Source organism: Elaeis guineensis, chromosome 12 (genome assembly GCF_000442705.2).
Source record: "Elaeis guineensis isolate ETL-2024a chromosome 12, EG11, whole genome shotgun sequence".
NCBI lineage: Eukaryota > Viridiplantae > Streptophyta > Magnoliopsida > Arecales > Arecaceae > Elaeis > Elaeis guineensis.
The window spans coordinates 20,661,596-20,675,245 of record NC_026004.2 but is presented as its reverse complement, the minus strand read 5'-3'; the positions used below and the strand labels follow the sequence as shown (position 1 = coordinate 20,675,245).

Genomic DNA, 13,650 nt, shown 5'->3' with positions numbered 1-13,650 from the left:
TGGATCACTATGATGATCTAAGATCACTGGTGATTCAAATCTTGAGATGATCTAATCTCTAGTGATCTAAGATTACTATGTTTGATTTGCTATAGTGCAGTGATTAAAGATCTTTGGATATGTACAAGCTACTAGTTTAGTATGCTATGAAAATTCAAGATCACCGATCATATAATGCTAAAAATATCCCTGATAACTTGTTTGGAAGTTAGGATTGAGGATTAAAATAGAAAAAAAATTTAAAACAAAATCAAATAGATTTTTTCTCTTTCTAATCAACACTACGAGAGAAGGAAAGATTTTCTTTTCCTTTCGTAGAGATAATGCCCCAACTAGTCAGCAGGCATTCCTCTCCTTTATGGAGAAGATGCCTCAACTATCCACCTCACGCGCGTGAAAAAAATATCACTGAAAAAAAAATGATTTCATCTCACGAAAGTTTCTCAATCATGAGAGTATTTTAGTTAATATATTATAATACAAGATCACCGTGATAGAGTGATGTTGGATACCCACGGGTTTTCTATCGCTCCGTTGGATGGTGATTTGAGGAGTGAAAATAATTTAAAATCATTACGATCAGATACAACCAAATATAGTGATCTCATTATTTTCATCCACATCATTCTTAATCCTGTATGAATTATTGCATACCAAACACCCTCTTAAAATCCACCACCACTCATTTAAGTACTCGCATTCCTCTTTGGACTCATTTGGTTCGTGGGAAGAACTTTTCTTCCTAGAAAGTAACTTTTCAAGAAATTCCTACGAATAAAATTTTGGTATATTTGGTTGACCACAGGAAGATGACTTATCATAAAATTACTTATGTTAGGATGAGCACCTATTTTTCTTGAAAAATTATGTAAAATACCTATTATACCCTTAGTAGATATAAAACCATACATTTTTACTCATAAAATTTATATAAATATAAATATTATATTTATATTAATATATTATAATATAACATTAGACCATAATAATTTATTATTTTAATATAATGCTAATATATTAACATTATATTAATATAATATGAATATTTTAATATAATAAATTTATTAATATAGATATAAATATTATATTATATTAATATAAATATTATATTAATATTAATAAAAATATTATATTAATGTAAATATTAAAATAATATTAAAATATAATAAATATTAATATAAATATAATATTATATTATTATTCAATATTTCATTTTATCTATTCATTGATATTTTACTAAATTTTAGCTATGGATCTTCAAAGAGTATTTAAAAAAAAAATATCATCACTTTTCATATCATAAAAAATATTAAAATCTATCTTAAATTTTTATTTTTTATAAAATATAAATAATAATTTTTTATAAAAAATATTTTTTTTTTTTCATCCTTCCTTCTCTTAGAATTTTAATCAAATAAAAACTTCCGTCAACCAAAACGAGTCCTTTTAAGCGCCGCCCCGCCGCGCCGCCCCCCCCCCAAAACGAGTCCTTTCAAGGCCGCAGTAGAAACCAGAGAAAGCAAGTTAAGAAACAAGGCATGGATATTTGGCACCTTGTCCTGCTCTCCCTTTCCTTTGCCACTGCCCTCGGTCTCCTCCTCCGCCCTGCAACCAAGAAGAGAGGGCTCCCCCCGGGCCCCCCCGCCGTGCCGATCATCGGCAACCTTTTCTGGCTCCGACGGTCCTTTCAAGACGTGGAGACCATCCTCCGGGAACTCCACGGTCAGTATGGTCCCATCGTCACCCTCCACATAGGCTCCCGCCCCTTCATCGTCATCTCCGACCGGACCCTCGCCCACCGGGCCCTCGTCGAGCATGGAGCCACCTTCTCCGACCGCGGCCCCAAACTCCCCGCCACCAGTTTCCTCATCCGCGACCATATCATCTCCGGTGCCGCCTATGGGCCCCTCTGGCGCCTGCTCCGCCGCAACCTCATCTCCGAGATCCTCCACTCCTCCCGCGTCAAGCTCTATGCCCACGGCCGCGCCTGGGTCCTTCAAGTCCTCACCAACCACCTCCGATCCCAAGCCGCTTCGAACGACGCCGGCGCGGTCACTGCCGTGGAGAGCTTTCGATTCGCCATGTTCTGTTTATTGGTTCTCATGTGCTTCGGCGAGAAGTTAGACGAGAAGGCCATCAAGGACATCGAGATCGCTCAAAAGAGTCCCCTCCTTTACGGCAGAAAACTCTACGTCCTCGCCTTCGCTCCAAGAATCTCGAGGTACATCTTCAGAGATAGGTTAAAGACGGCTCTCCAAATGCGTCAGAGACAGGCAGAGCTATTCGTCCCATTGATCAGAGCTCGAAAAGAATTCAAGAAACAGCAACAACGGCAGAAGAGCGAAGAGGAAAGGTTCGTCTACTCCTATGTCGATTCCCTTCTGGACATCGAACTCTCGGAAGAAGGGGGAAGGAAGTTAACAGAGCCGGAGATGGTGGCCTTGTGCTCGGAGTTTCTGAACGCAGGCACGGACACAACCTCGACGGCGTTGCAATGGATCATGGCGAACCTGGTGAAGCACCAAGAGATACAAGCGAAGTTAATGGAAGAAATTGATGGGGCGGTGGGGAGCGAGGGAGAGGAGATCAAGGAGGAGGACTTGCAGAAGATGCCGTATTTGAAGGCGGTGATCATGGAAGGGCTGCGGCGCCACCCGCCGGGCCACTTCGTGCTGATGCACACCGTGACGGAGGACGTGATCTTGGATGGGTATTTGATACCGAAAGGGGCTGCGATTAATTTCATGGTGGCGGAGATTGGTAGGGATGGGAAGGTGTGGGAGGAGCCGATGGAGTTCAAACCGGAGAGGTTCTTGGCCGGGGGGACGGGGGAGGGGGTGGATATAACGGGGAGTAGGGAGATCAAGATGATGCCGTTTGGGGTGGGGAGGAGGATATGCCCGGGGCTTGTGCTCGCCATGCTGCATCTCGAGTACTTTGTGGCCAATTTGGTGAGGGAATTCGAGTGGAAACCCGTGGATGGGGAGGAGGTGGACTTGTCTGAGAAGCCGGAATTCACCGTTGTCATGAAGAATCCTCTCCGGGCATGCATACTTCCACGGAGGAAGATATAGCAGTCTGGTGATGAAGCACTGCAATTAGTAAAGCTGCAGCGCAGCAATTCTGTTTGAATTTTTTCTTCTTAGACTTACCCTTTTTCTTTTTTTTTTTTTCTTTTGTTTAATGGCTGCACACCGTTGCCCATACGAGACGGTGGTGCTCTTCTTATACTCCATGAGCTTGTTTCTATACTCCATGGATGTTGGGCTGTAAAACTCCAGTTTTATCAAGGTCTGGATGGTTAGGAATGGTTGGAGAATAGAGCTACTTCAGTTATGAGTGGATGGGACTAGGTGTTCCCACCATTCCAAGAAAAGAATATAGTAAGGAAGCGTTAGAGCTCAAACTGGCTTCAAGCGTGATCAGTATGAACTCTTCTAGAAGGCTAGGAGGGTTGTCGAACTTAAGATATGAAGTTCAAGGAACAAATGGAACAGATGGGCACTTTTAAACATTTGACAAGAGGAACCACTGGATTCAAGTGTAGCTCTATCTTGCAACAGGATACGAGGAAAAACATACCTAAAGGTTGATGATGAGCTAGTAGATTTAAGAAAAGCCGCTTCTTTATACGCGGAGAAGCAGGGGACTTAAAAAAGAAATTGGAACGCTATTGTCTGCTTCTTATGTAGAGGCATTGGCCACACCTTAAGTAATGTTTGGTTCGTCACCAGATAATTTTGAATGATAATATAGATTATCTTCAGGATAGATTATCATTATTAAATTATTAGTAATATTGATTATTATATTTGATACATACAAATAACATTGTAGTAAAATTATTGAAAATCTTGATTAACATACTTGGTATGATAATAAGATTATCGGTAATGTAAAATTAAATTTTTAAAATATCCTTAATAATTTTGGGATGGAGGAGCCTCAAGCAGGCAAAAAGAGATGGAGGAGCAAGGGTGCATGCGGAGAGGGATGGGGGGAGGAGAAGGGTTGGGCAACGAGAGGCAATCTGGATTGTCAAAATAATCTAGATTACCATCTAAAAAGCATACCAAATACATTAATCTAGATTATCATATTAAATTACCAACAATCTGAATAGATTGTCGGCTATCAAATACAACCTAAGGGTCTGTGACTCTTCTCTTAAATCTATGCATCGGAAGCGGATAGACATCAACGGGAAACCAAGAAATCTTTATTAAATTATATGTAATAATAATGGATAAAATAATGGCTATTATAACATTTTATTTATCATTATAATAGATTATTATAACATAAAAATCAAGATCCTTTGTGATTTGCCTGTCAACTATATAGGGTTGGTCCTCCAATCACGGCCATTTATGATCGGTGCAATAGTTGGAGCACCCTACATGTACAATATATAGAGCAGAGGACACGTAGGGCTCATCTAATTATTATAATTGTTATAACAATAAATATGAATTTAGGCAGTGCTTTATTATAATGATATAAGGTTTTTTTTTGGACTCTTTATATAGTGTTGTGATGTTTGGATGATTTGTAGCTGGACTTATATTAATTATAACTTATACTAGTTAAGAATGCATCTGACATCTAATTGAATTCTTAATCTAAACGAGAGCAGATAGGGCTGCTTTTGTTATCATGAGTTGATCTTCACAAGTCTCGTTAGGAAAGAACAAAGGTTGAAGCCTCCCTAGGCTTTCATAAATTTCTCTTTTTTTGAATAGGAGGGTGCTGAGGAGAAAAACAAAAAACCCCCTATCCAAACTAGGAATTTATTCATCAAATTAATCATAAGTTATTCTGCAATACATGAATGATCCATAATTTGGAATTGAACCTCTCTAATTCAATTCCAAATTAAAGAGTATTCCAACTCAGTTGCTGCACTTTAGAAACCATGTTCTGGTTATAGAGTTGAGTATAGAACACAAAGAACTCATGCCTCAGGTAGTTCCCAAGGAGAGTCAATAGAAGCACCAGTCATAAATAAATAAGGCCATCTCATTGGTTGTTTGGTATTTTTTCATGTTCCGGTTTGATATACAATTCAGAAACATAATTGAAATTTAATTATATATTTTAAAATATTCAGATTAAGATCTGTTGCTAGGAATTGCAAATTATATAGTTTATACAATTTTTTGCTTATTAACTATATCACCATCATTCTTTTCTCTTTTTTTTTTTTTTTTTGACTTGATGCATAAGCAAGAACTAACAGATATTTAGTTTTCAAGTATATGTTATTTATCTTAGATCATGATCAATGGTATAGCAATTACTAACAAATATTATGTTTTTTGTTAAGTTTAACTTCAAATGTATATTAACACCATAATTTTTTCTATTTTTCTGACGAACATGATTCAAAGCACCAATAATTCATTGAGTCAAAAAAATTTATATAAGAGACGTAGAAGCAAGGAGAAATAATTATGAAATCTTAGCTTGCTTGCTCCTATTCTATACTTGGTTGCCATTTTCTCGAGTTCATAGCATTAGGCCTTTTTTAATATATTTTTTCTACTCTTCCAGTATCACTATTCTAGGCGCCCCTCTCTGTTAACTTGAGTGCCTAGATGCTAGATTTGAGAGGAGCAGTTTTACTCTCAAGAAAGAAAGCCTAATTTATTGAAAATAGAATCATTAAAAACTTTCAGATCTTAATCAATGTTCTCTCCTTATCCTTACCCAAGTTATCAAGTAAATCAAGCTAAATGCTATCTTCATCCAAGAAACTTGCACAAGTGATATATTTCTACATGATTTCATACCTTACTCCCCCTGGAAATAGCTAGACATTAGTTTTGTAGTGAACAAGGGACAAGATGTTATTAAGAGGGTTGAGAGACATGATTATCTTTTTTGGATGTGTTTTGTAGTTTCGGAAAAGGCATGCATATGGATGCCCAACGTGTTCTTGATTTTAGTCAAAAACAACTTTCTATAATGAGAGTTAAGATGGAAACAATCTTTGCCCTTTTTCCTTTTTATTTGCTTCTTGTTCTTCTAGCTACAAACTAGTTCATTTTGTGGCAGCAATTTACACAACGTTATAATAAACAGAACTAGCAGAGCCTGAAAACAAGAGGACCATGGAACTATGTAGGAATGGGTGCCAAAAAGTCCCAAATCATAAAGTGCAATGTATGAAGCCACCCACTTTCCAGCACTATTAGCCTCTCTATATCTTCAAATTAGTTCACTATTTTATTATTTGTTCCATTCTAAAGGGCTGGTATCGGTAGATACTTATGGAACCTCTCCAGGATGGGTCGCTCCTGCGCTTTGACTAATTTGTCAGTGAGATAGTATGATACCTAACTCCACCGGAGCGGCTTGAAACTGGGTTCTTTTTCTGGGCCGGATCGAATAGGCCTTTTGGTCCGCTCGCAGGCACCGAACACAAGAAGGGGGAGGAAAACTCCCAACCGGAGGGCCATCGGATTTGGGCGAATCATAGGATTTCTTCTCTATAAAGTCTCCCCTTTTATTTACGAAAGTATTTGTCTAAACTATTCAAATACTCTTAGATTTTATCTATTTCTCTTTTCTTAGTATTTTAACGCACACGCGTAAGCGCACGGCAACTTATCTTTTGATGGACATTTCTGAAGTATGCACAGCATCCTATGATACTTTTTCAGTACAGCAGAGAATTCGTTCCCAATTGAGTGTGCCCAATTGAGTGTGCCCTCGATCGTTGCCGGTTAATAGCACTGATCTTCATTGTGCCTTTCCATTGAAACCTTCATTGAGATAGCTTTGAAGCCTCACCGGAGTTGAGACAAGGGTCCTTGATCCTTCTTCTCTCTTTCATGATGCTAAGGCTGCCACTGTCGACTGGATTGGAGTGATTAATTGCCAGATTGGATGCCCTATTCTTTTTCCTTGTTTTTTCTTTCTTTTCTTCTTCCGTCGACTTGGTCGTCGCTGCTGGACGTGGCCGTGCTCGGGCTGCCAAAAGTCGGAGCTATCGAAAGTCGCTGCTGTCAACTGACTCGGCTTTCCTCCATTTAGATCAAAAACATAAGCCACCTTTCATCTGTTTTCTAAGAAGATGAGTAGGAAGAAGAAAGGGCAAAAAGAAAAGGAAAGAATAATATTTTGACTCTCTCCTCCCTCTCTCTTCTCTTTCTCTCTCTTCTTCAGCTTTTTTTTCTCTTCATTTTCTCTCTTTCTCTTTCTAGATATCATATGGATCAGTGGATCAATAAACTCAAAAATTAATTGGTTGATCCTAGAGAGGTATTTGATTTAGTATTATGGTCATTTATCATAATTTTCCATCATCCACGATCGTCTATGATTTTCATATTTGAATTGATTATGTAAAAGAGCAACTATATCATGTGCAAGATGATGTTAAACAGAATATTTTGCCTCTTGGTTCATAGATCGGAGAGTAAATCGGTATTCACTATACTTGAGTCTAAGACTATTAGAGATAAGGATGCTTTTATATGATCACTTGTATTACATATTTTTATGTGATGATTGATGATTTTTAGTTTGTAAGTAATTATTATTTATCACATAATATGCTAATATGAATATATAAATATATGATTCTATGTTGTATTTGTGTATTACATATTGATTGTTGGGAATAAGATGCTGACAGTTTTGAAATTGGTTAAGAACTATAGCATGAAAATCATGTTTTATTTGTTAAGAATAAATTGAATGATTGATGTTTGCATGAAGAAGATTTGAACTAGCTATAATATTGACTGCTAGTTATGAATTGGATCATAATACCTCAAATTACCAATTATGGACCGAATCACGACATCTTAATTTGCTATTGGAGGCCAAAGTACAGATACCAAAGCACAGATATTTTTGTTTGCCATCGTAGGTTGAAGCATGAATATTTTTATTTACCATCATGGGCTGAAGCACGAATGTTGTATTTTGCCATCACGGACCAAAGTGTGGATTATGATTTGCCAATCACAAATTAAAGCATGGTCGTGATTAGTTCAAAACCTGAAGTTAATTATTAATGGATCCAAATCCTACTAGTGAGACATAGATGATAAGTCATATAAAACCACTGATAATATTAATAATGGATTTGTAATGATATATGTTATATACATATATAACAATTTAAGATATATTGGATTTTTTATATGAGATTTTATTATTCATGTTTTCACTTCAATATTATTTCTTAGCTATTTTCAAATTATACTATTATATTTGTGTGAAAGTGTGGGGATTCTTACTAGACTACAATAGGATTGAAATTGAGCTGAGCTATACTCTTACTCGAGCTCGGCCCAAAAAAATTTTTTCGAGCTTCGATTTAGGCTTAGGCTTAAATTATTTTTAAAAAATCCAGGCCTAAGTCCAGCTCGAGCCTAATTGGGCCAGTCCAAAAATTCTACAAACTTTATTAGACCACAGCAGTTCTTTGCCTAGTCTCCTCTCTCCCTCCAATCCAAAGCTAAATTGAACCCAAGAGATCTTCTTTATCCATTCTCCTCGACCAAAGGTGGTAAAAACTAAACAATTTATAGAGAGAGAGGTACATGAAAATTTGACAGCGGGATGCCAATGATAAGTAGGAATGGCAGCATCATCCTTGGCTTGGATGAGGGCACCACCACCACCATCTGCACCTCTATCTTATCACCCTCCATTCCTCCAGCCACCTCTCTGACCACCCCCTTTCCATCCTCGATCGTAGCTTTGCTGATTGCTCAACCACTACTCTATCAAAGGTCTCTATTGGTGAAACCCAAACCCTAGAAACCCTAACCATCAACATGAGTGGAAGAGACCGAGACCGAGACCTCGACAGCCCCTCCATGGACTTCCTCTTCTCCATGTATTGCTATTATGCTTCTTAGGTCTTGGATCGAGCAAGTACGAAGACTTGGAGCTTCTGATCTCCTTTAAGAGCTATTTTTTCCAATCTCCAAGTCCTTCAGAGGGATGTGAGCCAGAACCCTTGCTCTTTTACCGACATTAGTTACAGGGCCAACCACATCATTGACATCGCCCTCTAGAGCCTCATCCTCAATGCCGACTTCCGCTCTATATCTTTTTCTCTTTCGAGCCAACTTCTCATGCTGTAAAGCATTTTAATCTCAAAACAGACCAATCCCTTAAATTGGCCTTAATTGCATGGTGTGAATGAGCTTGGGTCGGCTAATGGTATACTTGAGCTCAGCCCAAAAATCAAATGGGCTCTACATCTTAGTCCAAATTTAGTCTAAAATTATTCAGACTTAATTTAAAGCCTGATCCAAAGTTGGCCTAGTCTAAGTCCCGTTTCAGTTCTAGCCTAAAATAATTAATATGATTATTTTGGTATTATTAGAGATTTTATTATTATATGCATCTCATATGATGTCCAATGCATTACTTTAAAAATTGTACGGTCTTGTCACCTTGTTGACCAAGGTCACAAGTACATGGTGTAATAGATAGTTTAGAAAAAGATAATTAGCATACTTTGTACATGGTGTAGGATATAAAGATGTATTGTTGGAAGGTCCAGTTACTACACATCTAAAGATCCATGACTCATTTTGGTATTTCAAGTCGAATTTTCTCACTGATCCCTCTCTCTCTCTCTCTCTCTCTCTCTCTCTCTCTCTATATATATATATATATATATATATATATATATATATATATGATTCCTTGAGTATTTTTTGCAAATGTAATTTCTAATATGGTTACCAGTCTGCATGAAGGAAGTTGATGTGACTAATGAGGGATACAAGATTCACGTTGCACTATAAAAGGGCATTAAGTTATCCAAATTCTCATTTTTCCCGTATCATTATTTTTAGTATATTCATACCTTTTGTCCGTTGGCGTTGCATACCCATTAAATGTGAGGTCAAATCTGAGTTCAAACCGTTGGATTTGCATCTCTTTATATATATATATATATATTAAAAATTTATTTGGATGGTTGATCCAAAAATTCTATTGAATTTATGAGTTAGGATAGTAAATCATTAAAAATATTGAATCATAAGCTGGGTTAGATTTAGATTTACAAATACCTAAGATTATCTTTTAAGTGGGCTGTTTCAAATTTTATAAAGCGAAACCCCCCCTCCCCCCCCCCCCCACCTATGAGATGGTATAGATTATCCTAAATGGGCTCTAAAATATAATATTTAAGAGCATGTTTGGATGGTAGGTCCGAAATCTCATAAAATACGTGAAGGACCGTATAACTATAAAAATATTAAATTACAAGTTGGACTAGGCCTATGCTCAAAAGTATCTAAAACTATCTTTTAGGTAGACTTGTCCAAATCCCATAGGTAGAAAAAAATTGACCGCATTAGGCCTTTTCTCCACCCTAGAGAAATTAAGTGGAAGATGTCCAACTGATATGGGCTAGATTGAGCCTCATATTCTATAATATTAGATACAATTTGTGTATACATTTAGCATATATGTGTTAGATGGGCCAATCTCCATTCCTGTAGGATTTTTAGTCTAAGAATATCCAAGTAAGCTATTAGATTTTAAATTTTCCTATTTGAGAGTTGGAAACTTATGACTGTTAGAATTTGACGTCTCGAGATTCGATTCACATTGAGCCCGCAACGAGGTTTGCGACGACGAACGGAGTTCAACGAGTCCAAGATCATTCCAAACGAAATCCGGACGAAGGAGATACGTTTGATTGAAGATGGCATGAAAATTAGAGCAGCGGAGGTCGACGGCTGCCAGCGGTGGGCCGGTAGAGGGCATGATGGTGCGGCCGCGAGCGTGCGGCCCAGCACGTAGATGCACAGGCACACGTGCGGGTGCAGCCCAGGCCCATGCGAGCGTGCGCGGGCCATCTTCATGCGGTCCACGCACTATGGTCCACGAGGACCCGCATGGACCGTGCAGGCGTTTCTCCTCGGTTTCTCGTGATCCACCGTAGACCGACAGCCGTTTTTCCTCAGTTTCTCATAGTCTATGGAGGTTTTTCGTGGACCATGTCACGATCCGACGGTCTGGAACAGTATCGATCGTGATCTGAGGGTTCAGAAAGATTTTGAGTGCTGTAAGAAGTTTGTATTCCTATTCTTTCACAGATTTAAGGCTTAAAAAGCACTGTCCACGGAACAGAGAGGTATGTTAGTGGTTTTGATCGGTTAAGAACTCAAACCAACAGTAGAGGTGAGGCACCGACAGGAGCAAGAGTAGAGGACTTCAAGCAGACTATCTGACAGCAAACAGTGGTCACTTCAAGGGTTCAGGGGGTCTTCCTAAAGAGAGAGTTTTTGTGAGGAAGAGCTTCTTATGAGGAAGAGATTGGGTGTACGAAGGTTGAAGGTGTAATAATCTCTTATAATTTTTATATTTTTTCATTGTGAAGTTTGCATGCCCCGTAGAGGCGAGCCTTTTTTCGGTTGATCCACGTATTTGATTGTTTCTGTTTTATTGCTTCTTTCTTCCTGCTGCGATGCATGGTATCAAAAAGATCCTGGAAGGTAGTGTCCTGACCAGACATCTAGGGGTGGCAATCGGATCGGATCGGATCATAAATGGGTTGGGTCATAAACGGGTCGGATCAAAAAATCGTCAATCCAAATCTGACCTGTTTATTAAACGGATCAAAAATTCAAACCTGAACCTGACCTGTTTATTAAACAGATAACCCAACCCGACCCATTAATCCATTTATTAAATAGGTCAAATTAGGTTAAATGAATTAAACAGGTTAAACAGGTCAGATTAAATGGGTCAGAAACAGGTTAAACAGGTTTTAAACAGGTAAAACGGATCTTAAATGGGTTAAAAGGTTAAACAGATCGAGTTAAATGGGTCAGAAATAGGTTAAACAGATTAAACAGGTTAAATGGGTTATCTGACTCAATCCAATCTAGATATTAAATGGGTTAAACGGGTCAGATATCTAAAATCTAAATCTGATCTAATTATTAAACAGGTTAAATGGGTCGACCCATTTATGACCCAAACCTATTTAGCCTAAATCCAAATATGTTTATAGTGAGTCGAACATAGATCGGGTTGGCAGGTTGGATCATATTTTGCCAGCCTTATAGACATCTCTAATAAGTAGTATCAGAGCAAGGTGGTACCAGAACGCAGATTGTGACGGTGGTGAGCAAAATTGAAGATGGAGAAGATAGGATCAATTAAAATAGAGATCAACAGGTTTGATGAAAAAAATAATTTCTTCTTATGGCAAGCAAGGGTGAAGGACATGCTCATCCAGCAAGGGTTGATCGATGTTCTCTTGTGCGAGGAGAAATCGACTACCATGAAGGTGCAGGATTGGAGGCAGCTCCAGATACAGGTGATAAGTAGCATCCGCTTGTACCTAGTAAATGAGGTGGTGATCCATGTGTTTGGTAAGATTTTTCTGACGATGCTGTAGTCGAAGCTCGAGGAGTTGTACATGACAAAGTCTCTCACCAACATGCTCTTCCTCCAGAGGCAGTTCTATCAATTGCAGATGACTGAGGGACAGAGCATGTAGAAACATCTCAGCTACTTATAGAAGATCTTCACCGACCTTCTCAGTATTGGCGAAAAAATTGAGGAGAAGACCAGGGTGCTAGTCTTGCTACCATCGCTTCCTCCTTCGTATGAGTCCTTGGTGATTACTCTTTTAGTGGAGTAGAACACCATCAACATGGATGAGGTTACTATAGTGATTTTTCAAAATGAGGTTCTCAGGAGGGAGAATCCAACTTCGAGTTCAGGTGGCAGCTCAGCTTTGGTGGTTTTTAAAGAAGGAGGCAGTAGACGAAGCGACAGAAAATCGCGACGAGGGTAGTCCAAATCCAGGATGAGGGACTTGAGCAAGATCAGATGTTATCGGTGTGATGAGTTGGGACATCTAGCCAGAGATTGCTCTCAAATCAGACATCGGACGATGGCTACTGCAGCGACGGCCAGTAGCGAGTCAAAGAGTGATGTCTTAAAGATATCTGACGAGGTATCTACTTTTTTCCAGCATGAATTTTAGATTCTGTATGCACCTATCATGTATGTTGCAGAGAGGAGCAGTTTGACTCCCTGAAGAGTAGTGAGGGCACTATTTATCTATCGGATGGATCGAGCGGTGCGATCAGAGGCATCAGAACATCAGCTGGAGGATACATGATGGTGTAATCAGAAGATTGAGGGAGGTCCGATATATATCCGATTTCAGACGAAATCTTATCTCACTGAGCAGACTGAATTCGAGAAGCTATAAGATGGTAGATGGTGGAGGAATTCTGAAGGTGTTGCACAATGATAGGGTTATTCTGGAAGAGAAGAAGAGGACGAGAGGATATTACTACCTGATGGAGAGCCCAGTGTGAGGTGGAGCTCAGGAGCCAGGAGGAGTCCAGAGTGAGATAGAGCTCTAGATGAAGGTAGATCAGACATGAGATGCGAGACTCGAGAGGATGAGAGGCGATGTCGCAAGATGAAATTCTTATTGCCGCAGGATAATACCCCGAGCAGGTCTCAGGTCAGAAGGAGCACAACATACAATGAAAATAAGATCGAGCGGTCTGGCTCAACTTTCATGTCTGCCCATCCATGATCAGCAGACATTTATCCCAGGGCATAGGGGTGAGGAGATCCAGAAGCTCTCAGAGTTATGAGGAGATCGAATGTCGAGTCGAGATGAAGATTGTT

The 13,650-nt window shown here is 38.9% G+C and overlaps 1 protein-coding gene across 1 annotated transcript; it reads left to right on the top strand.

The window, feature by feature from the left end:
* The first annotated feature begins 1,475 nt into the window (after nucleotides 1-1,475).
* Nucleotides 1,476-3,308, top strand: LOC105054733 (cytochrome P450 89A2-like). The gene has a single exon (XM_010936318.4). The coding sequence runs from the start codon at nucleotides 1,539-1,541 to the stop codon at nucleotides 3,072-3,074; it is 1,536 nt and encodes a 511-aa protein (XP_010934620.1). The 5' UTR covers nucleotides 1,476-1,538; the 3' UTR covers nucleotides 3,075-3,308.
* The last annotated feature ends 10,342 nt before the right edge of the window (nucleotides 3,309-13,650 follow it).

Excerpts from the sequence above, each read along its gene's own strand:
- LOC105054733 (XM_010936318.4), top strand. The coding sequence starts at position 1,539 with ATGGATATTTGGCACCTTGTCCTGCTCTCCCTTTCCTTTGCCACTGCC.